We start from the raw sequence: 24808 nt of genomic DNA on the forward strand, positions 1-24808 counted from the left end.
TACTGTTCAAAATTATGCTTCAATCTTTTATTGCAAACAATCAACATGGAATGGGATGGAACGTGTCACTTTAGCCTGTACCTAGAATAAAGTTTATAAATTCATGCTTACAGCTATTGTTTTCACTACTGAAATACAATAAAAATGTAATCAAGGGTAAAATTGGAACTAACCTTTTACACTGACAATACACCATTAATGAAAGCTGATTGCACCCAACAACAGAAAGGAGATGCACTCAGCCTCTGATCACTTGGATGCCCAGCTTTTACATGGTTCTGGGAGCAGCATTTGTGACAGCAGAGAATTAGCTTCTTTCTATTATCTGTCCTGTGGATCACACAGTTAACAGCAGTAAGCTGCTAAATTAAAAGAAGAGATTGAGCTCCGAGGCCTGAACATTTGTTTGAGCATCAATGCAAAAGTATCTTTTGCCCTCCCTGTCTCATCTGCAAATAGTACGGAATATCAATGCAACTGATTTTGTGACTTCTAAAACTGTAGCATTTAATATTGCTGTTGTTAAAACAACATTGTTTATAATTCCAGAGAATGGTGGTTGCTACAACTTTCCTCTGTGTTTTGCAGTTGTATGTGTATAATATAAATGCTATAGGACTTTTTTCCTTAGAGTTTATACTCTAATTTTTTATTAGTTCCTGGTAGTCTCTAAATGTTGGTGGCACGTTTAGTCATTTGAAACAAACTAGCTGCTCCATGTAGGTATAAAGCCATGGTGATTCCTTTGGCAAAGATTGTCCCCTTCTTTCATCTTGTCCTTGCTTTCAGGCTAGAGAGTAGATAACAAAAGAGCAAAGGTGAGAAGAGGTTGCAAGGATGGATCATGTAACAAAATTGATTTGGATTTTTCCTGAATCGCAATCATTAGCAAGGTGGCTGTAAGCAGGTGACGATCTGATCATTCCATCGGATGCATTAGATTAGCAATCTCTGTTACGAGTCGCCGGAGTAAAACTTTCAATTACCTAGTTATTGAAGTTTTGAAACATGGTAACTGATGATTTGCCACGTGCAACACCCTGTCTGACACCACTTCTGCAGGACACATGGATATCTTTGGGGTTGCAATAGGTTATTTCCAATCCCCACCTAAATCCCTTTGCCTTTCCACTTGTCTTACCTAATATTTCCTCCTTTGGTTCAATGCCCATTTTTGTTTTATGATGTCTCTGTGAAATGCTCTGGGACTTTTTATTACATTAATGGCATTGTATCAGTGCAGATTGTTGTTGCTACCTGTGATTTAACTAACTTTACTGTCCATTACCAGTTAAGCTGTTGTGGGTATGGTTTGACTGACAGAACATCTAACAATCATTGGCACAATGTTGTGAACTGACAAATGCACTTTTGTCCATAAGGAATAATACATTTTACAAATCATCATATTTAATTACGTTTTTTTCATAGCTTGGTGAGCAGCAATCACTGGAGGAGGCGATCAGAATAGCATCTAGAATACAACATGGTGAAACGCCAGGGATTGATGAACATCAATAAACAAGTAATTGAAAACAATGTAAGGGAAGCAGTTCTGCTTATTTCCAACAACAGTTGTACCATACTTAGTGCACAGACTGTATCACTCACAGGCCCTGTGTAGCTTATAATCATTTTTAAAGCTGCAATATATTGTGAACATTATGAATTTTTAAGCCTTCATTTAGAGTACTAGTTGAAGATACGTTAATGAAGCAAAATTTATGACACTGCAAGCTAGTTCCGAGAGTTTGAGTATTAATTTATCTCCACTTTTTGCTTATGACGTTGTATACTATTCTAATTTATTTTGTCACTGCTCAGGTGCATTAGATACACCACACTTTTTTTTAAAGTATCTCTGCAAACCAGTGTTAGAGATGGATGTATGAATGGGAAGAATATTTACTGTACTACTGATTTTCAGTTTAAAGATGTTGATTCTTTATTCCAAATTAACTTTACTAGACACATATACATTTACCTGTTAAATGATTTTTGCTAAAGCTTGTATAAACATGATTTTTTAAACCTTTTATGATATGTTGCAGCTTTAGAGTGGAATTATCACTGCCTGTTGACTGTGTACAGTTTGGAGTAGACAAATCAGGTTCTTGATATTAAGGTACTTTTAAACTGTAGGCCCAAAAATGTGGAGTGCCTAAGCACCTGCATGTATTTCAACACCCGGGAAATCTAAGTGATAGAATATTATATTCTATTATAAGCATTAATGAGTTGAACATATTTGGGACTACAGTTTTACACTTTTATGGAAATTTATTTCATACTACTAAAAGGTGTTTGATCTTCTGCTTGTGACCAATTACCTGTAAATATGTACTAATGCCACAGATGTAACCTACATTTTACTTTTTACATATGATCATGTAAAAAAATCAAAAAGAGGAGCTTTGGTTGTGCAATATTAAAGACATACAATCTAAATTTATGTTGCTTTATTCAAAAATAACACACTTTATTCTTTTTTGTGTTAGGTGTTATTCTGAACTCATTTTAACTGATTAAAAAAGGAAAAAAACACATTGTTTGAATGACTTGCTGAATTTATAATAAAGGTGCATCCTGTGCATAGGGTTTTAAATCAGATATGCTTAGACTTGGGCAATACTACCCATCAATAGAAAGGGTGATTTATTAAAACATAGAAGCCACTTTTGTTAAGGAGATTTCAAACAAGTTCTTGCTATTATGCTATTTTTTTATTAAAAAAATTAGGGAAAAATTTAAAATGTTTACTTTTTTATTTTGAAGTAGTAGTTTAACTTCTTGTCAGCAGGTGTTGCCAGGGAATATTTTTTAAGTATATTAAAAGAAAATATTTTGAAATTAATTGCTTGTGAGGGTTTTTATTTGAACTTTTAATGTTTAAAAACCTCTATGTCCTTTTACATTACTTTCATTATGCATTCTAGCTGAACTTGGACGCCTGCCTTATGTGGTAGCACTCAGGAGTCAGAAGATTGAGTTCAGGCTCCAATCCAGAACTTGAACATACCACAGTATCTTTACAGTCCAGAAGGAGGCCATTCAGCCCATCGGGTCTGCACTGGCTCTCTGAAAGAGCATTCCATCTAGTTCCACTCCCCTGTCTTATCCCCGTATTTTTGCACATTTTCTCTTTTCAGGTAGCAATCCAATTCCCTTTTTAATACCTCAATCGAGCCTGCCTCCACCACCCTTTCAGGAAGTTTGTTCCAGACTCCAACCACCTTGTGGGTGAAAGAATTTTTCCTCATATCAAATTACTCCTTTTGCCAATTATTTTGAATCTGTGCCCTCTAGTTCTTGATGTTCTCTTGAGTGGGAACAGCTTCTATTTACACTGTCCATATCCCTCAGGATCTTGAATACCTCTATCAAGCCTCCTCTCAGCCTTTTTTCCCAAGGCAAACAGTCCCAACCTCTCCAATCTATCCTCATAGCTACAGTTCTTCATCATGGGAATCATGTGAATCTCCTCTACTCTCTCCAATGTCTTCACACCCTTCAAGTATGGTACCCAGAAGTGGACGCAATACTCCAGATGAGGCCTAACTAGTGTCTTATACAAGTTCAACATGACCTCTTTACTCTTGTACTCGATGTCCCTATTAATAAAGCCTAAGATACTATATGCTTTATTAACTGCTCTCTCTCAACATGCCCTGCCATCTTCAATGACCTATGTACATATACACTGAGATCCCTCTGTTCCTGCACCTTTAGAGGCTCTCCCTCTATTTTATACAGTCATCATATTTTTCCTGCCAAAATGAATCACTTCTCTGCATTGAACTTCATCTGCCACTTGTCTGCCCAATCCACCAACATGACCGTGTCCTTTTGAAGTTCAAGACTATCCTTATCACAGTTGACAACATTTCCAATCTCCGTATCATCTGCAAATTTTTTAATCCACAGTCTACATCATTAATATATATCAGGAAGAGCAAGGGTCCCAACATTGACCCCTGATGATGCCCACTACAAACCTTCCTCCAATCTGAAAAACATGCATTTATCACTACTGTTTCCTGTCACTCAGTCAATTTCTTATCCAAATGCCTACTTTCCCTTTTATTTCATGACCTAGAATTTTGCTCACGAGTCTGTTGGGGTGGCACTGTATCAAATATCTTTTGAAAATCCACATACACTACATCAGCTACATTGTCCTTATCAACTTTCTCTGTTGTCACCTCAAAAAACTCGAGCAAGTTAGTTAAACATGATTTTCCCTTGATGAATCCATGCTGACTTTCCTTAATTATCCTGAACTTGTCTAAGTGATTATTGATTTTATCCCATACTATCATTTCCAGAAGTTTCCCTACCACTGTCAAACTGACTGGCCTGTAGTTGCCAGCTTTAGCCTTGCACCCCTTTTTGAACAAGGGTTTTGCAGTTCTCCTCTGTGTCTAAGGAAGACTGGAAGATTATCACTAGTGCCTCTGCAATTTCCACTCTCACTTCCCTCAGTAGCCTTAGATGCATCCCATCTGCAACTGGTACCTTATCTATTTTAAGATAGCCTTTCCAACACTCTGTTCCTCTTGATTGTAAGTTCTTCTAGTGTACCAGTTTACCTTACCCCCCCCTCCCCATCTCGGCCTAGGTAGCAAGTTCTTCCTTTGTAAAGGCAGATGCAAAATACTCATTCAACACCTCGGCCATTTCTCCAGCCTCCGGATGTAAGTCCCCTTTGTTGTCCCCAATCGGCCCTGCTCTTTCTTTTACCACCCTTTTATCATTTACATGCTTATAGGAGACCTTGGGATTCCCTACTATGTTCACTGCCAGCCTTTTGTCATGTCCTCTCTTTGCTTTTCTTATTAGTTTCTTCACTTCCACTCTGGTCCTTCTATATTCAGCCTGGATGTAATTTAGGTTGACATCCCAGCACTGTATTAAGGGAATACTTCTTTGTTGGAGTGTCATTCTATGAATGGGATGTTATAAACTGGGGCCATCCTAATTGTTCCATTGGTTCTGCTGGAAGATAAGATTCATTTGGCCATATTCAAAGAGGCAAAGGGAGAGGGCCTGCCCTACTGGCCAAAATTCTTCAATCAACATCACCAAAATTGCATTAATGACTCATTCTTCACTATACTCCCGTGTTCAAAATGGCTGACCTGTTTTGCTTGTGTAGCAGCAACTGGAATTCTGAATAATTTTGACTACTTTGACATTTTTCTGATAGATATGATGAGGCATTCTATAAATCTCAAGCGATTTTACTTATTTTCTAAAGTTGCAAAGCTTTAATGAATTCATGTTTTTGGATTGAGTGCTAAACCTGTTGTATATTTGAACATTGTTAGGAGTAGGCCATTTAGTTTCTTGAACCTGTTCTATCATATAGCACCCCTGGTTAATCAATGATTATATGCAAAAATGGAATTTCATTCAGGCTAATCAGGTTTTATTTTCACACAAAGAAACTTGCATATCTATTGTCTTTGGCACTTTAAAATGTTCAGTTAGTTATCCAGTTGAAAGAAAAAGAAGCTACACAGTCAGGAACAAAAGGGTTTCTTTTTCTGCTCTTACAGTCCTCTCTCAAAGATTGTGATTAACATGCTTTTGTAAATGGCATCAATTCTCCAGATCCTTGTCTGAGTTGGAAAAGCAGTTGGACTGGTCAACCTTGGGGCGTCATACCATGCCTAGAACTGTCACCATGTTTACATTTTTGAACCCTGACTCACAATCAGGAGTGGAGACCTGGGTTAGAACCAGTTCAATTAATAGGGAATGATTCTTCGATGCATAATTTGCTGATGCCAGAAGATTAATGAAACTTAATTGTGTACTTTGATAAACACTGGCAGATATTGAGAACTGACAAGATCTTGCTACAGATACCCTGGTCAGTATGTTTTTAAACTGCAAGCAATAATTTTCCTTGGGAACTAAACCTGGGTGTGCAGGACACAATTCCAAAATTTGTTGATGACAAAATCTGGAATTATTATGAACCATGAGGATGATTGTGTTAAACTTCAAGAGGAGATAAGTTGGTGGAATGGGCGAATAAGTGGCAGATGAAATTTAATGTGGAGAAATGTGAAGTGATTCATTTTGGTAGGAAGAACAAAGCAATATAAATGAAGGGTACAATTCTAAAGGGGGTGCAGGAGCAGAGGGACCCAAGAGTGTATGTGCACAAATCATTGAAGGTGGCAGGGCAGATTGTGAAAATGGTTAATGAAGCATAAGGGATCCTGGACTGTATAATTAGAGGCATAAGAGTACAAAAGCAGGAGGTTATGGTAAACTGTTATAAAACACTAGTTTGGCCTCAACTGGAGTATTGCATCCAATTTTAGGCACCACACTTTAGGAAATATGTGAAGGCATTAGAGAGAGTGTAGAGAAGATTCACAAGAATCATCTGAGGGATGAGGAACTTCTGTTATGTGGATACATCAGGGAAAAAAAGAAATTAAGGATAGTAATAGAGCCAAAGAGGAGTCATATAAAGTTGCTAGAAAAGTAGCAAGCTTGAGGATTGGGAACAGTTTAGAATTCAGCAAAGGGGGACCAAGAAATTGATTAAGAAGGACAAAAATAGAGTATGAGAGTAAACTTGCAAGGAACATAAAAGTAGACTGTAAAAGTTTTTGTACGTATGTAAAAAGATAAAGATTAGTGAAGACAAATGTAGGTCCTTTACAGTCTGAAAAGGGAGAATTTATAATGGAGAACAAGGAAATGGCAGAACAATTAAAAAACTACTTTAATTCTGTCTTCACGGAGAAAGACCCAAATAACTTCCCAGAAATGCTTGGTAACCAAGGGTCTAGTGAGAAGGAGGAATTGAAGGAAATTAGTATTACTAAAAAAATAGTGCCAGAGAGATTAATGGCACTGAAAGTCGATAAATCTTCAAGGCCTGATAATCTACATCCCAGGGTACTAAAGGAAGTGGCCATGGAAATAATGGATGCATTGGTTGTTATCTTCCAAAATTCTGTAGATTCTGGAACAGTGCCAGCAGATTGGAGGGTGGCAAATGTAACCCCACTATTTAAAAATGGAGGGAGGGATAAAATGGGGAATTACAGACTGTTAAGCCTAACATCAGTAGGAGGGAAAATGCACATTATACTGCATCTGCCTTGTATTTCCCCACTCACTCAATGTCTAAATTGCCTTGAAGCCTCTTAACACCCTCATCACTGCTCACATTCCCACCAAGTTTTGTGTCATCAGCAAACTTGGAAATTATCACATGACTATAATGAGAAGTCAATTATAAAGAATGTGACAACAGGACACTTAGAAATATCAACTGATTAGACAAAGTCAGCATGGATTTCAGAATGGGAAATCATGTTTGACAAACCTACTGGAGCTTTTTGAGGACGTAACTAGCAGAATAGAAAAAGGAGAATCAGTGGATGTGGTGTATTTGGATATTCAGAAGTCCCATATAAGATGTTAGTGTGCACATGAGATTGGCGGTAATATATATGCATGGATTGAGAATTGGGATAAATGGGTCTTTTTCAGAGTGGGAGGCAGTGACTAGTGGTGTATCGCAGGAATCAGTGCTTGGGCCCTAGCTATTCGCTATATATATCAATGATTTGGATGAGGGAACTAAATGTGATATTTCCAAGTTTGCTGATGACACAAAACTTGGTGGGGATGTGAGCAGTGATGAGGGTATTAAGAGGCTTCAAGGCAATTTAGACATTGAGTGAGGAAATACATGGCAGATGCAGTATAATGTGGATAAGTGTGAAGTTATATCCACTTCGGTAGGAAAATCAGAATGACAGTATTATGCAAATGGTGATCGACTGGGAAATACTGATGTACAAAGGGTCCTGGGTGTCCTTGTACACCAGTCACTGAAAGCAAGCATGCAGGTGCAGCAAGCATTTAAGAAAGCAAATGGTATGTTGGCCTTCATTGCAAGAGGACTTGAGTACAAGAGCAAGGATGTCTTACGGCAGCTGGACAGGGCCTTTGTGAGACCACACCTGGAATATTGTGTGCAGTTTTGGTCTCCTTACCTAAGAGAGAATATACTTGTCTCAGAGAGACCGCAGCGAAGGTTCACCAGACTGATTCTGGGATGGCAGGATTGTCGTATGAGGAAAGATTGGATCGACTAGGCCTATATTCACTGCAGTTTAGAAGAATGAGAGGGGATCTCATTGAAAGGTATAAGATTCTGACTGGGCTGGACAGACTGGATGCAGGGGTCTAGAACAAAGGATCACAATCTCAGGATATGGGGTAGGCCATTTAGGGCTGAGATGAGCAGAAATTTCTTCACTCAGAGGGTGGCGACCCTGTGGAATTCTCTACCACAGAGGGCTGTGGAGGCCAACTCAATGAATGTATTTAAGAAGGAAATAGATTTCTCGACTCTAAAGGCATCAAGGGGTAGGGAGAGAGTGCAGGAATATGGCGTTGAGCTAGAGGATCAGCCATGATCATATTGAATGGCGGAGCAGGCTTGAAGGGCCCAATGACCTACTCCTGCTTCTATTTTTGGTTAAGAGATTTGATAGAGGTGTTCAAAGTCATGAGGGTTCTGGACGGAGTAGATAGGAAAAAAATCTTCCTGTTGGCGGAAGGATAGAGAACCAGAGGACACAATTTAAGGTGATTGGAAAAAGAAGCAATGGGAACACAAGGGGAAATCTTTTTACACAGTGAGTGGTTAGGATCTGGAATGCCTGAGAGTGTGGTGCCAGCAGATTCAACCAATGCCTTCAAAAGAGAGTTGGATAATTACCTGAAGAGAGATAATTTGCAGGGCTACAGGATAAAGGCAGGAGAGTGGGTCTACATGTGTTGCTCTTGCAGAGAGCCAGCCAGGACATAATGGGCTGAATAGCCTCCTCCTGTGATTCTATTAAATTATGATGTTGGCCAATTGGAGAAACAATATTGGTAGAAATTATTTCATACTTTTCATATAATAAAAGGTAAACACCCAAGTCAGTGACATAAATTAAATATGTAAATAATTTTCATTATATTGAATTATTAAATTAATTTTTAAAATTATGTATACTTTTGTGATACTTTGTAAAACTCTCCACACAATGCTAGACCTAGTAATGAAAAGCGAACTGGGGAGGCGATGGCATAGTGGCATTGTAGCTAGACTAGTACTCCAGAGATGCAGGGTAATGCTCTGAAGCTGGGTTTAAATTCCACTGGAATTCAATAAAAATCTGGGATTAAGAGATGACCATAAAACCAGTTGCCAATTATCGTAAAGACCCATCTGGTTCATTCATGTTTTTTAGGAAAGGAAATTTGCAGGCCTACATGTCATTCTAGAGCCACAGCCATGTGGTTGATTCTTAAATGCCCTCTGAACAAGGGCAGTTAGGATGGGCAATAAATGCTGGTCTAGCCAGTGACACCCACATCCCAAAAATGATTTTTTTAAAATGAGCAAATAAAAGAGGCTAGCGTCTAGAGAACACCTAGAGAGTGGTGATCATGGACTAATAAGGTTTAAGATAATAATTGAGCAATATATAAATAGTACAAAGATCAAAGATTGGAAAAAAGCCAACTCTGAGGGAATGAGGATAGAAAAATGAATTGGAGAAAAGTATTGACAAAGAGATAGAAGGAATGGGCACCCATCAGTCCTAATCATACTCTTGTCCTAGTAATTGTAAACCTGCTCTGATTACTATAAGTGGTCTGAATTAATGTGATGATTACATTTTTTTTAATGCTGTCAAAGCCTCTGCAAGATAATCCCCAACCATGAGGACCTTTGATTTAGTAGGATTTTAATTATAGTAAATCCATTGTAAGGAGAAATCAAGAGTTCCGTGCAATATATTCCATTAAAAAGTAAGACAAAACCAGCTAAGAATGAAATGCCAAGGATAAATACAGAAGCTAAATTTGAATCTAAAGAGAAAAGCATAGGAAAAGTACATAAATATTAGAGAATGATGACAAAGGGGAATATGATTTTAGGAAAGAAATTGAAAAGACAATTGGAAAGGCAAATATAAAATGAAAATATTACAACATAAAAAATAAAGTTTTCTCTTGGTACATGAGTAACAAAAGGAGAATTAAGATTAGACTAGGGCCATTACAGAATGAGCAAGATAAACTCAGGAGATAATACTCAAATGTTAAGGTCACTGAATAGATACTTTGCCTCACTTTTCATTGAAGAGGCTTACAATGAGATATGACAATATCATGAGGGTTATAAGAACAGTTAAGATAGAATAAAAGGAGATACCAGACAAATGAACAAAAGTTAAGGGGTGAAGACCCCAGATCCACATGGATTATACCTGCAGATACAGAAACTAGTGAAGAAATAACAAGAGGCACTAGTACCCATATGTAAAATTCAAAAGAAAAGGAATAATGCCAGGGGACTGGTGGACAGAGTGGGATGGAACTAAAGTCTAATTATTTTAATGTTAGTGGTGGGAAAGATAATGAGAGATGTTTCTTTGAGAGAAAATGGAAAATAATGTTCTGCAGGGATTTGTGATGAAATTACTGTTGTTCACCATGGGCTGCATTTTATACTCCCCCACCAATTGGGTTTGAATGTGGCGGGCATGTAAAATCCAGCAGGTGGCCTTTCTGCTACCTAGCCACCTGACCTGACCTATCCAGTATTTTACAGTGGGGGATGCCCAGGGAAGGCATCGGGCAGCCTGCCTGCCCTTGGTTTAAGTGGTCAGTTGAAGTCCTCATCTTGTCTCTTCTACTCCCAGTATTTTACCCATGGCAGGGGGAGGCCCACGACAAGCAGGAAACCCAGCTGTCGGGTGGGGGATAGGGAACTCTTTTGCAGGTTCTGTAGGCCCACTGGAGCACCCCACTCCCCTCCCTACCCCCACACCCCCCCCCTCCAATCCAATTGGCCAACGGCTCTTCTGGGTGGGACCTCATCTCGTAAATGGGGCAAAAAATTAAAGTAATTAACAATGTTCCCAGCATTAAATTATTGCAGGGCAGCAGTTGGGATTGTGAACAGGCTCCCTCCCAACCTTTTAGTTGGGGTGGACAGGGACCACGGTGCCCTGTAAAATCCAGCCCTGAATATATAAGGTTCAAATTGGAGGTAAGGGGCCTGATTTTAACTCTGAAAATCGTTAGGTTTTGAATGAGTTAAAATCTCTTCCATGATATCAAAATTTACAAATACCGAAGAGGGTTCACCTAATAATGTGGAGGACTGCATTAAAATCAGAAAGGCAAAGCAGATTTGCAGAGTGGAAGGTTAAATAGAAAATTAAATTCAATGTAGTGAAATGATTCATTTTTATTAGAGGAATAAGGAGGCCACTTACTCCTTGGAAGTTTAGAAACCAAATGGGATAGAGGAGCTAAGCGATCTGGGAATACAGATACATAAATCGCAAGAAGTAGCATCACAACTTGATGAGGTCATAAAGGATGCAAACAAATCACTGGGGTTCACTTTTAAAGGAATAGAATACAAAAGCAGGAGGTAATTTTAGATCACACTTTAAGTAGTGCACACCATCCATGCTACTAAAGCAATGTTGAAGCACTGAAGAAAATAGCAAAGTTTACCCCAACAACTTGCATTTATATAGCACCTTTAACGTTGTAAAACATCCCAAAGCACTTCACAAGCGCATCATTAAACAAAATTTAACACCAAGCTACATGAGGTGATATTAGGGCAAGCGACTAAAAACTTAGTCAAAGATATATGTTTTAAGGAGCATCTTAAAGGGAAAGAGAGAGGGAGATGGAGAAGGGCGGGGATGTTTAGAGATGGAATTCCAGAGATTAGGGCCTAGGCAGCTAAAAGCACAGCCAGCAGCATGGGAGCAATGAAAATTAGGGATGCACAAGAGGCCATGATAGGAGGACTGCAGTAGGCAGTAGGGCTGCAGGAGATTATTTGAAGGAATTTTTAAAAAAGTTTCGGAATTTAAAAATCGAGGTGTTGCTTGATTTGGAGTCAATGTAGGCCTGTGAGTACAGGAGTGATGGGTGAAAGGAACAGTGTGTGTTAGTATATGGGCAGAAGAGTTTTGGACAGCTTAAGTATACAGAGGGTGTAAGATGAGTGGCCAACCAGGAGAGCATTAGAATTTTGTGTCTAGAGAAACAAAGGCTTGGATAAAAGATTCAGCATCAGATGAATTGAGGAACGGGCAGAAGTAAGTAATGTTACTGAAGTAGAATTAGTCAGTCTTGGTGCATATTGGGCTGGAAACTTGTCTCCGGATTTTTTTTATTCATTCATGGGATGTGGGTGTCACTAGCTTGGCCAGTATTTATTGTCCATCCCTAATTGCCCTTGAGAAAGTGGTGGTGAGCTGCCTTCTTGTTCCAGTGAAGCCCAACGCAAACTGGAGGAACAGCACCTCATCTTCCGACTAGGCACTTTACAGCCTTCCGGACTGAATATTGAGTTGAAGAATTTTAGACCTTGAACTCTCTCCTCCATCCCCACCCCATTTCCATTTCTTCCCCCTCCTTTTTGTTTTTTCCAATAATTTATATAGATTTTTCTTTTCCCACCTATTTCCATTATTTTTAAATGTATTTCCACCCATTGTTTATCTATACCTTTTATGTACTTTTAGTATTATTTCACCCCACCCCTACTAGAGCTATCTGTACCTTGTCTGTCCTGCTTTCTGCTCTTAATTAGAACATTCCTTTAGATAATCAACACCTCTTTGTCCTTTTATCTGACATCTTTTGGTTATCTCCACCTATTACTGTCTGCTTGTCCTAAAAACAACCCCCCCCAAAAAAAACCAGCTTATATTTCACCCCTTACCTATTTTTACTTAGTTCTGTTGAAGGGTCATGAGGACTCGAAACGTCAACTGTGCTCTTCTCCGCCGATGCTGCCAGACCTGCTGAGTTTTTCCAGGTATTTCTGTTTCTGTTTTTGTTGTGGTGAGTTACTCAATGCAGGATTCCTAGCCTCTGACCTGCTCTTGTAGCCACACTATTTATATGGCTGGTCCAGTTCAGTTTCTGGTCAATGGTAACCCCCAGGATGTTGATAGTGAGGTACTCAGCAATGTTAGTGCCATTGAATGTCAAGGGACGATGGTTAGATTCTCTCTTGTTGGAGATGGTCATTGCCTGGCACTCGTGTGACACAAATGTTACTTGCCACTTGTCAGCCCAAGCCTGGATGTTGTCCAGGCCTTGCTGCATTTGGACATGGACTGTTTCAGTATCTGAGGAGTCATGAATGGGGCTGAACATTGTGCGATCATCAGTGACCACCCCACTTCTGATTAACTTGGATGCCAGGATTAACTCGGATGTCAAGGTAGCAAATTGTCTAATTCAACTCAGAAGGTGGTCAGGGAGAGGGATGGATTCAGTGGCTCGGGAACAGAGTTTGTGTTGAGCATGTAGACCATGGTTTAGGACTTTCATTATTTAATTGGAGGAAATTTCTAGTGATCCAGGACTGAATGTCAGATGAATGCACCAGCAGTTCTGGGGTCAAAAGAGGTGGTGGTGAGGTAAAGTTGGGTTTTTGCCAGAGTCCATGTGGAAGCTGATGTGTTTCTGGATGATATCACTGAGAATCAGCATGTAAGTGAGAGATAGGAGGTTACCAGAATTGAGACATTGTCAAAAAATTATCTTATCCCACTGTGGTTCAGTTATATAATGTCATAGCAAAATGAAACTATTCAGAAATTGTGAGCAGGATGGGGATCTTTTCTCTGGAAATGACAAGACTAAGAAGAGATCTGTTAGAGGTCAGTAAAATAATTAGGAGGTTTGATGGGATGGACATAAATAAACTGTTTCCATTTGTGGCCCAGAATAACAGGAAATCAATATAAAGTAGCCGCTAATAGATCAAAAGGGGGGGAATTTCTTTAAACAGGGAGTGGTGAAAATGTTGAACTTGCTGCCATATGGAGTGAATAAAGCAGACAGCAATAATGTATTTAAGGTAGGGTTGCCAACTCTGGTTGGATGTATTCATCACTTGACCTTCTACCTTGATCTCACCTTTGACGCCACAGTACTGCCATCCATCCATCCATCTTCCGCAAGCATTGCCTTCCCACAAAAATTGGAAAGGGAGCAAAGACCTTGTTACCTAATTGGTTTAGTGATTGATTCGGTTTTAGAGTCAATGAAACAGCCCTTTGCCTCATCTCCATATTTTTATAGCTAAGAAGTGAAAGTGTTCAAAGAAAAGGGAAAATAAACAAAATTTTCTTTATAGCTCTAAGGTTTACCTCCGGGTTGCTTGCTGTAGTATTTTCCATGAAGATTAATCTTCAATCCTGATCGCTCCAGGACAATCCTGGAGAGTTGTATTTTAAGGGGATGCTTGTTTAGAGAGAAGAGTGTACAAGGATAAGAGTAGGATGTGAAGAAGTAATTAGAGTGGGAGGAGGCTTCTGTGGACTATCAGCCAGTGGCGTGGACCACTGATCTGTTTCTCTGCTTTAGACGCTATATAAAAGAAAGTCTCTTACGTTGAGATATCGTCAGAAGTTTATGTCCCAGAGTTCAGTTACACAATGTTAACATTTGCTTTGATTTAATGTTTAGCAAGGGATTATCCAGTCTCAAACACAATTCACCATCACTAAGTTCATTGTTTGGAAATAAAGATGATATATTTGCTGCAAATGAAAAGTGTGTTGATAAGGTTAGGACATAAATGAGAATACAAAATCACAGACAAACCAATGTTTGATTAACTTTGAAACAATATGCAGTAAGCTTTGTCAAATAGCTCTTGATTAGGTTTATCATATTTAATCTGATCAAGTGCCCTATTCAGTGGATGCTTTAAAATGAAACGTGTTAAAACAAAATACAATATAAACCTAGTTTGATTTGATTAAAAACTACATTGATTGCTAATGTAGAAAAAGCTTTTTTAAAACTATGTTTCAGAATTCGGGAAATAAAGCCCTGGAACCAGCATGTCTAATAACCCAGTGGGGGAGGGGCAGAGAAAAGATTAAATGAGGTCAGGGAGAGTTTGGCGCGAAAATGACGCGAACGGTGAGAGTGCGCGCGCAACTGGGCCGCATCAGGTCTTGTGACCGTGTTTTTGAAAACGGGGATGGCGCTCGCTATTGGTGTAAAATGGACACGTGACTAACGGTCGCGGGAAAGTTGCTGTGTTGTGGGGTGTGCGCGCGGAGCAACGGACAGCGGAGCGGAGAGGAGCTGAGTGAGGGCAGGGTGAGGAGAAGAGAGAGAGCAGAGTGAGGGCTGAGAGAGGAGAGGGGGGCGGAGTGAGGGCCAGGAGAGGAAAGGGGGGCGGAGTGAGGGCCGAGAGGGGAGAGGGAGTAGAGTGAGGGCCAGGAGAGGGAATAGAGTGAGGGCCAGGAGAGGGGAGGGGGCTGAGCGAGGACCGGGCTGCCCCCAGTTTTCTGGTTTACACTGGCTTTGCATTTTCTTCCGGCCATGAGTTTCCGCCGAGTGTGCCTGAAGGCCGGTACCAGCCCCACTCCCGCCTTAACCTTCCCGGTACAGAAGCTCACCTTCGCGACCAGCGACGAGGAGGACGGCGGCAACAGCACCGAGGACTCGGCCTTCCAAGAGTCGCCGGACCCCGAACGCAAGTACGGCGGGGGCGCCGAGCTCGGCCAGTGCGACGAGGAGCTGGAGCTGGGGAACCTGAGCTGGGAGGACGGCTTCGTGAGCAGCCCGTCCCCGCTGAAATCCCGGAGGCATTACCGGGAGCGCCGGGACCTGGAGGAATCCTCCAGTTCCCCGATCCGGGAAAGCGGCGAGAGGGAAGAATGCAGCTCCCCGATCCGAGAGGGCGGAGAGCAGGAGGAGTGCAGCTCCCCTATCCCGGACTGCCCCGATACACCACCTCATAAAACACTCCGAAAACTGCGACTCTTCGATACCCCGCACACCCCCAAGGTGAGAGCACACTGTATGTGACCCCGGAATGAGCTGCAAGTGTTCAAACATTTACCCCTAGTACCAGAACTTTATTAGCCCTATTTTACCAGTGTGCGATCCAGTTGCCCAGCTACTGGTGTAAAATGTGTCATTCTATGTTTTAAGAGTTTGTACTTAATATATTAGCAGTTGAGAAGGGGGTGGGGTCTATTTCTCAAACCCAGGGCAGTGTTTTAAAATGCCCCCTGCCAATCACTTAACAGAAAGTTTGATATTCGTGCTTTTTCTTTTTTGGCAGAATTTTCTCGTGTAAATGCACAAGTGTTGTGGCTGTAGAAATGAGAAAGGTGATGGTGTGGCATCAGACCAAAGTTTTGAGTTTATAGCTTTTCTGATCAGTAGTAGACCATTATCGTAGCCAAGCTTTTGTTTTTGTGGGCTGCATGAAGCATCAGGAACTCTATATGAAGTTTGAACATCTTTTTCAAGCTAACTGGATAATAGAACATAATCAAGTTGTCAGGGTTTTGAATTGCTTCCATTCCTATTAGGTTATCAGGCAATATTGGCAAAGGCACCCAACAGCAACATAACATATACTATTACTTTGGCAAGTGATGAAGCTAGATATCAAGTAAATGGGTGTCCCGTAAGGTCACATGTAACCATTTGGAATAAGGGACTCCTGTCAGCTGTTTTAGTTTTGAGCATTTGTTGCAAATTAAAATGGAAAATCAAGGTATGTCAGGATCTTTAAATGTTGAAAAACCATTTTTGGCTCTGGAGTAATCTTGTTTTGGTGGTTTTATGCTACAGTTTAGATTATTTGCTATTGAAAGCAATTTAATTCTATCTTGGGGAAGGCAGAATGCATTAGTGTTTTGGAGGGTTATGCTTTACTACTGTTAGACAGTCATTAACATAAGGCATAAAAGTTTATGGTAGGTTTTCTACCTGATTGGTGATTTCATATTATTTGGATGTGTATTTGCACAATTTCCGAAGGCCTATATTCACATTTGTTTTGGATAACAATGTAAATGCGTTTTTTTATAAAAACAGATTAGGTAACTAAACTGTTTGAGATTTGCTGCCATCTCAAAATTGAAATATTTGAATTACTTAAATTTCTATGAAATTATGGTAGCTATAAATTTCCAGTTGATTTGTACATCAGATGCTGAGGAATGTAGCCCAGGAATATCCCAAATTTGGTGTCAATTTAGTATTGAGTTAGCTAATCTTCATCTGGTAGTTACAATTGAGAGCACCTGGTTGTGGGGGTGGAAAGCAGAAAAATGACATTGGGTTCACGTTCTAGTAGCGCTCTCAGTATTTTTTGGAGTGGTATGTTTAGACAGTGCAGTTTGGGATTGCAGTCCCCTTGCAGTCAAATAACCTGCCAGTAGTTGCTGTCTAAATTCACAGACGAAGGCAGTATGTCATAGCATGTGAGAATGATTAACTGATATCACTCTCTGGCTTTATAATCATGTGTGAGATGGGAGAATGTTGTGATTTGGTGGTGAATACAAGTAAAGTTTCATTTCTACAAAAGCCATCTAGATTTATATAGGATGTTCAATATAATAAAACATCTCAAGATACTTCACAGGAGCATTATCAGATGAAAATTTGTGACACCAAGCCATGGCAAGATGTTTGACCAAGCATTTGTTCATCTGTCCTAAGAGGTGGAGAAGTTTTTGGGACTTTGAGAGCTTCGTTCTAGAAGTTAGCCTTTTTATATTAAATAAAAATGGGAAATACATAGTCTCACATCATCTACGGAGAGAGTAAAGTGTTAATGCTTTGGGTCCAAGACCTTTTGAGCCAATTTGTTTTAAATCATGTATATTTCAGGCATATATTAATATGGGAAAAATGGCTATAGTGATTATAAATTGATGTAGTTATGCATCCAGAGTTGTTATCTTTTTGTTTTAGGCAATTATAAATATTTTAATTTTAGCTGACTCATTGTTGCCCTACTGGAACATTGAATTTGACCTGTTATAGTTATATATATTAAAAGTAAAACATAGCCAATCAGTCTATGCTCTTTAGTATCCTTTAAAGTAACATAAACCTGCCAGCAGTCCCTCAAATTACCAAAGATTATCTTTAAGGAGCTTCCTCTGATGTCTGCCAAAGCATACAGGAAGAAGTTCAGAGAAAGTTTACTAGGTTAATACCTGAATGGGCAAGTTGTCTTACGATGAAAGGTTGGACAGACTAAGTTTGTATCTGCTGGAGTTTAGAAGAGTAAGAGGCGACTTGATTGAAACGTTAGACTCTGAGCAGACATGACAGGGTGAATGCGGAAAGGATGTTTCCTCTTGTGGGAGAATCAAGAACTCTGGGTCACTTTCAAAGTAAGTGTTGCCCATTTGAGACATAGATGAGGATTTTTTTTCCAAGGGTTGTGAAACATTGGAATTCTCTTCCAGGTGGTTGAGTGGCAGCTCTTGAATAACTTTAAGACAGGGGTAGATGGATTCTTGATACGCAATAGTGACCAGGTTGTAGGCAGGAATGTGAAGTTAAGATTAGTTCAGCCATGACTTTATTGAATGGCAGAGGGGCCGAGTGGCGTACTGCTCCTAATTCGTATGTTAAGGAACATGCGTTTTATAAATAAAACTTTGTGTCCGCCTATTGAAGAGGATGGTTGCTTAGAGCCCCAATGACTGACCAAACGTTTTATCTAATATTCTTAACCTTCTTCCCACTGCTTCTGTGTTAATTCCATGGTCGAGTTTTCTTATCTACTGTAATTCGGAATTTTAATAGGACCATTCAATTCTGAAGTCGATATGTGGGACTGGGTAATTGCTAATCCTAGATCGCTTTGCCTTTGCAATTTGATGATATTGAAAGAGAAGACTGTGCTACTGCTATAACTCTGTAACTGTAACCTTGTGGTTTCTTTTAAGCAGCTGGCAGTTTTACATATTCCACCATTGAATCAATTTTGTTCTTTTCTCCCAAGCCTGACATTGCGCGCACCACTGTCGATCAGACAATGCACGTGTGCAGACTTGTTGCTCTGTTCCACGTAGATTTACACTGCTGACGAAGCAGCAAGTCAAATATTAAGTAATGCGCTGTTAACTAAGGATTGCGCTTGCACACTACAAGCAATTTGAGAGCTAGTGTGAATTACGGTAGAGCAAATCTTTGTATTATACAGTTGGTTGGACTATTTCATTTTTTAACTTGATGCTTTCGTCCTGGCGTGTCTCAATAGTTCATACGCATTGGTAATCGACCGGTTCCCCTTTTATTTTTCTTTTAGAGAAAGGGCGGGTTTCTTTCTATATTTGCTTGACTCATTGAGCAACTTTCTAGCCGCTTGTGGAACTTTTGCACATGACGTATTAATGTTTATACATAATGTTGGTGCTAATGACTAACGTTTGTTTGGAATCTAGAATTTGGCATTTACATAACGTTACTTTTCACGACAGTGTGTACGCATTCTATTAACACTGGGAATGGATTTTTAAAATTTAAAACATTTACGGTAACGTTTCAAATTTGCGTTTTCTTCGCCCCAGAGATGTCCCAAAGCCAGTGCAATTATTTTGAACTGCTGGCACTGATGTAAGCACAAATGATAGCCTGTTTTCGTACAGCAAGGTTTTTGTTTTATTCGTTCACGGGCTGTGGGCTTCGCTGGCTGGGCCAGCATTTATTGCCTATCCCTAGTTGCCCTTGAGAAGGTGGTGAGCTGCTTTCTTGATCTGCTGCAGTCTATGTGGTGTAAGTACACCGACTGCTGTTAGGAATGGAGCTCCAAGATTTTGACCAGCAACAGTGAAGGAACGTTGGTATATTTCCAAGTCAGGATGGTGAGTGACTTGGAGGGGAACTTCCAGGTGGTGGTGTTCAGCTGCCCTTGTCCTTCTAGATGGTAGTGGTCATGGGTTTGGAAGGTGCTGTCCAAGGAACCTTGGTGAATTCTTGCAGTACATCTTGTAGAAGGTCCCATATAAAGTTATTAAAGGACCAGATAATCTCTTGGTGCAAAAGTGCCATATTGCCCAGAAGACCAAAAGCAGCCAGTTTTTCCAATACAACTGCGTGATGTGGGGCTACCCAAGCAGGCTTCTATTCAATGTCGACAATGTCCATAACACTCAATTTAACTGAATGCTATCAACTGAGCCAAGCAAAAAACTTAACATTTTAATAATTAGAACATGGTCAAAACCTATAGTTGCTGATGAGTTAAAGTAAGGATAATAATGTATTTCATGTTTGTGTTTTCAGAGTTTGCTGTCCAAAGCAAGGGTTAGGAGTTTCCTGAGTTCCAGCTCAGTAAGACGCCGGGGAGGGGCCCTCTTCAGGAATGTTGAGCAGTCTGAGAGAATGCCATGCGATTACAACAGGAATAAACCCCCACATGTCAACATTAACCCTTTCACTCCAGACTCCATGTATATCCATTCTTCGTCTGCACAGTGCCGAAGGAGGAAGAGGACATATTGGGATGGGTACATATTGAGCTGTTTTCCAGTTATGATTTAATACAACGGTGCTAAATTGCAACTTCTGGATTTTGCGCATCTGAAATTCTCAAGATTCAGAAACTATTTTACCTGCCATGACCTTCTGTTCAAAGTGAATTTAAACATTATTGCCTAATGTTATCTCTTGATTTAAAACTGTTAACAGATGTTTTAGATGTAAAAATAGAAGGCAAGTTGGCATGATTGGTTCAACATTCTGTTTTGCTTGGTTATGACATCTTAAGTGGCATTTTATATTTGCTAAATTGATTTTTAAAGCACTTTTAATGCACTCAGTAGTTACCTCCTTGTGATGTTGCTCAAATGCATGTTTTTTTTAAACTGTTCTGCACTTGATTCCAATTGTTCCCCACTTCAGTTATTTTTCTATTTTCCCCCCTCATTTTCTCAGTTTGCCACTCCTTTCTTTTAAAGAAAATAGTTAGGCTTTCCCATTTAAAATAATTCATAGTGCCTGTGGCGTTGGTGAAGTCATAGAAGGGAGGCCCATCATGATTGTGCTAGCTCTTGGAAAGCACTAACCAATTAGTTCCACCCCCCCCCCCCCATCTGTAGCCCTGCAATTTTTCCATTTTTGAGTATATCTCCATTTCAATTTTGAAAGTAGCTATGAATCTGCTCTCACTACCCTTTCAGTCAATGCATTCCAGATCATAACTTTTTGAATTCTCCAGGGCTTTTTCGTCAATTATTTTAAATCTATCGTGGGGAGTGGGGTGCTTTTGTCTTAAATCTGTCCTCTGGTTACTGACCTTTGTCCTAGTGGACATCATCTGCTCTGTCCAAATCCCTAAATTTTGAACTCCCCTAATAGCCTCAGTTTTTCAGTTAGTGGCTCACAGCTGTCCCCAAGTTTTCCCTGTGCAGAGACTTGTTCTAATCTTAACGTTGGATCCAGTTTCCATATTAACAAGTGAGATTAATTGCTGGAATTAAGACAGTTACTGCCAGAGTCAGGCTAATCATGGAGCAGAGGATCAATGCTGAGTCTGGAGAACTGGGGAGGTCAGGCCTGTTAGGAGACTAGTGACATGGAGAGAGACTAGAGAATATCAAGATGGCAAGTGATCTTTTAATGAGGAGGAATGTCTTAGATACAATAGAATTTGTGACCTTTGTATGATAAATAACATAATCCATCATGGGATAAATAGACCTTTGTGCAAAACTTATTCCATTTATATAAAGCAATAATACATTTATGTAAAGCTTTTAGCATAGGAAAACATCCCAAGTTATTTTAAAAGCAAAAGTGAGGAGAAACTAATGTTGGAGTTGGCAAATGTTCGGTTGTAGGGGTGAAGGGATGGGTTTTCAGCTGGCTTTAAAGGTCATGGAGTCGTTTTGGCACAGAGGAGGCCATTAAGTTCATTGCAACCATGCCGACTCTCTAGAATAATCCAATCAGTTCCATTCCCTTGTTGTATCCTTCTAGTCCTGCTAGTTTATTTCCTTCATGTGCACTTCCAATTTCCTTTTGAAATTTTTGTTCATTTGTTTCCTCCACCCTCCATAGGTAATGTGTTTCAAATCATTACTGTGTATATAAAAATTCTTCCTCACATTCTCCTTGCATCGCTTACCCACAATCTTAAATCTGTCTCCCTTAATCCTGTACAATCAGCTAACGGGAGCAGCTTTTCTTATTGTACCTTACCTAAACCTGTCATAAACTTGTACACATCTCAAATCTCCTTTGCTCCAAGGAGCACAACCCCAGCTTCTCCAAACTAACTTTGTAATTGAGATTCCCTTGTCCCTGGAACCATCTGGTAAATCTCCTGCACCCTCTTAAGGATTCTTGCAGCCTCCATAAAGTGTGGTGACCAGGTTAGGCCATAACTAGAACTTTATAAAGGTTCAGCATAACTTCTGTTTTTGTACTCAATATCTCTGTTTATGAAGCCCAAGTTCCCACATGCTTTGCTAACTATTCCCAATGTGACTTGCCACCTTCAACAATCTGTGCACATAAGCCCCAGGTCTCCCTGTCCCTGAACACTCTTGAACAAGCCATTTAAGTCTATATTGCCTCTCCCTTCTGCCAAATGCATTACCCCTCACTTCTCTCTACTAAATTCCATCTGCTACTGTGGCTGCCCATTCTGTTAGCCTATCTGTGGTATCGCAGTCAATTAAAGTGCATAGCAAGGCTTAGAATACTTTAATATGTTAAATATTATATCATTTACTAATGAAGAGGGTGTTGCTGAAATGTCAGAAGTGGAGATGGGAGAGAGAATTTACTGTGATGGGCAAATTTCCAAGTCATTTGTAAATATTGAATAAAACAGTGGACCTAACATTGAACCTTGGGGAACACCTTCCTACCATTCTGAAGCCTGTAAAGCAACCATTTACTATCACTCATTTGTTTTTTTTTTAAATCGGCTTAAGAACAAAATCCAACCTAACATTTGGTCCTACAGTGTTTCATTAATCTCAATTTTCAGCCTTTATGGACTTTATCGAATGCTTTCTTGAAATCCATACAGATGACATCCATTGAATTCCCTTCAACCTTTTTCCTGTTAATTATTACAAAATTCAGTTAGATTAGTCAAGCACGATCTGCCTTTTACAAATTTGTGCTGGCTCTCCTTAATCATCTAAAATCTCTCCAAGTGCCTGGTGATTTTTTTTTTATCTCCCAGATTATTGTTTCTTAAACCCTACCCATCACTGATTTTGGAAGTGACTGCAGTTAATAAGAATGTCCTTAGACCTTGAACAATGATGTCACATTTGGCACGCTCAATCATCTGGTACCTCTGCCTGTTTCTAGGGAAGATTGGAAGATTATGGCAAGCCCTTCCACTATCTCAGCTCCTAATTCCCTTAGCAACTTTGAATGCAAGCCACCTGGTCCAGATGACATTCATTCTTAAGTATATGGAGAATGTGCTGGAAAGACTGGCTACCAATTTTCACCCCATCCATTTCCTCTCCCGTCTCTACTTACTGACATTGCCAGCATTCTCTTCATTAGTAAAGACTGGTGCAAAGTACTTAAGTATTTTAGCCTTGCCCTGTACTTCTAATCATAAATCACCCCTTTTGCCCCTAATAAGCCCCTCCCTATCTAACTGCTTACTATTTGCATGCCGGTAGAAGATTCTTGGGCTCCCTTCTTGTTCACTGCCATTCTATTTCCCATTCTCTCTTTGCCAGTTGTCTTTTCCTCTTCCCCTTATTTGCTTGAAGAATTCACCTGACATACATCATACCGCCTTTTCTTTTGTTTCATCATATTCTCTCTTTTCTTCACCATAATTTTCTCCATTTTTGAATGTAACCGAAACATTTGCTACTTAAAGATTACCCTTTGTTTTGTTACAGTTTTGTGTTTGGTTTTTTACCCTAGCTAGATCCATTTCATCCCATTGAAATTAACCCTCTTCCAATTTGAATATTATACTATAGATTGTCCCTTGCTCTTTTGTATTGCTAGTTTAAACCTTATAACAAATGCTCTCAACCAAATTCTCACCCACAGACTTTTGGCCCACCTCATTCCCCAGCACCAGTTCCAGCAATGTCGCCTTCCTTTTTCGGTGGAAGCTGTCCTGAACACATTTCAGAAATTTTTCCTTGCCCTTTACTGTAACAGTATCCCAATCGATAGTTGAGCAATTAAAGTTCTCCAATGCCAGCACTCTCTTTAGTTCTTGCACATTTGAGTTTTCCCTGCAAATTTACTTCTGTATCTGTGGTGCATTCTTTGGAGGCCTATAGAATACCCACAATAGTGTGATTTTTCCATTTCAATTCTAACCAAATGGATTCTGTCCTTACCACCACCACCCATGCACTCCAGGGCCTCCACTCTTTTTCCAACGCCACAATGCCCTCAAATCAGTATTTACCACCTCCCATTTTTCCTTCCCTGTCTTTTCTGAACACTTTGTATCCTTGAATATTTAGCACCCAGTCCTCACTCCATGTTTCTGTAACTGCTCCTACATGATCCCATATAGCTATTTCTGCTCGTAGCTTACCAATCTTATTCATCGCACTTCATGCATTTACGTGCATGCACTTTTACCCTGTTTTTTATTCTGTAACTCTTAGTTCATTCCTATCTAATGTGGTGGTACTACTTCCTTTTCTAGCATTATCCAACAATCTCACTTCATTACCTTAATCCTCTTCTGCTTCTGCATGCTCATGTGCAAACCCCCCCCCCCCCCCCCAAAATTCAAACCCTCCTCAGCCACACTAATCAATCTGGTTGCATGGGGCAGGGAATGGAGTTTCAAGTGGGTATGAATTTTTGAAAACAGGGTGATTTTGGAGAAATTGAGACAAGGTGACAAGAACATTAATATGATGAGGTAGGGATAGAGGTAGATGGGGTTGTGTAGGTAGAAGCTGTCTTGATGTGGATAGAATGTGAC

General features: G+C 39.9%; 2 protein-coding genes and 1 long non-coding RNA gene across 10 annotated transcripts in view; 2 read left to right on the forward strand and 1 right to left on the reverse strand.

Moving 5' to 3' along the window:
* znf143b (zinc finger protein 143b) overlaps positions 1 to 2448 on the forward strand; it is a 94842-nt gene extending 92394 nt beyond the window's left edge. For all 5 annotated transcript variants that reach the window (XM_041196816.1, XM_041196819.1, XM_041196820.1 and 2 more), the window contains one exon: positions 1432 to 2448. In XM_041196816.1, coding sequence (XP_041052750.1) covers positions 1432 to 1521 — 90 coding nt within the window. In that variant the 3' untranslated portion in view covers positions 1522 to 2448. The remainder of the gene's footprint in view (positions 1 to 1431) is intronic.
* LOC121282971 lies at positions 1 to 15642 on the reverse strand. Its single transcript, XR_005944154.1, has 2 exons — positions 15504 to 15642; positions 1 to 790 (listed from the first exon to the last, which is right to left on the reverse strand). It is a non-coding gene; the product is annotated as an uncharacterized LOC121282971 (long non-coding RNA).
* The window catches only part of wee1 (WEE1 G2 checkpoint kinase), a 22698-nt gene continuing 13216 nt past the window's right edge, over positions 15327 to 24808 (forward strand). For 3 of the 4 annotated variants that reach the window (XM_041196821.1, XM_041196822.1, XM_041196823.1), the window contains exons 1-2: positions 15327 to 15894; positions 20152 to 20375. In XM_041196821.1, the coding sequence (XP_041052755.1) occupies positions 15427 to 15894; positions 20152 to 20375 (692 nt within the window). In that variant the 5' untranslated portion in view covers positions 15327 to 15426. Of the gene's footprint in view, positions 15895 to 18955; positions 19044 to 20151; positions 20376 to 24808 lie in introns of those variants that run through there. The other variant, XM_041196824.1, reaches the window with a different exon arrangement.

This window comes from Carcharodon carcharias, chromosome 10, assembly GCF_017639515.1.
Source record: "Carcharodon carcharias isolate sCarCar2 chromosome 10, sCarCar2.pri, whole genome shotgun sequence".
NCBI classification, from domain to species: domain Eukaryota; kingdom Metazoa; phylum Chordata; class Chondrichthyes; order Lamniformes; family Lamnidae; genus Carcharodon; species Carcharodon carcharias.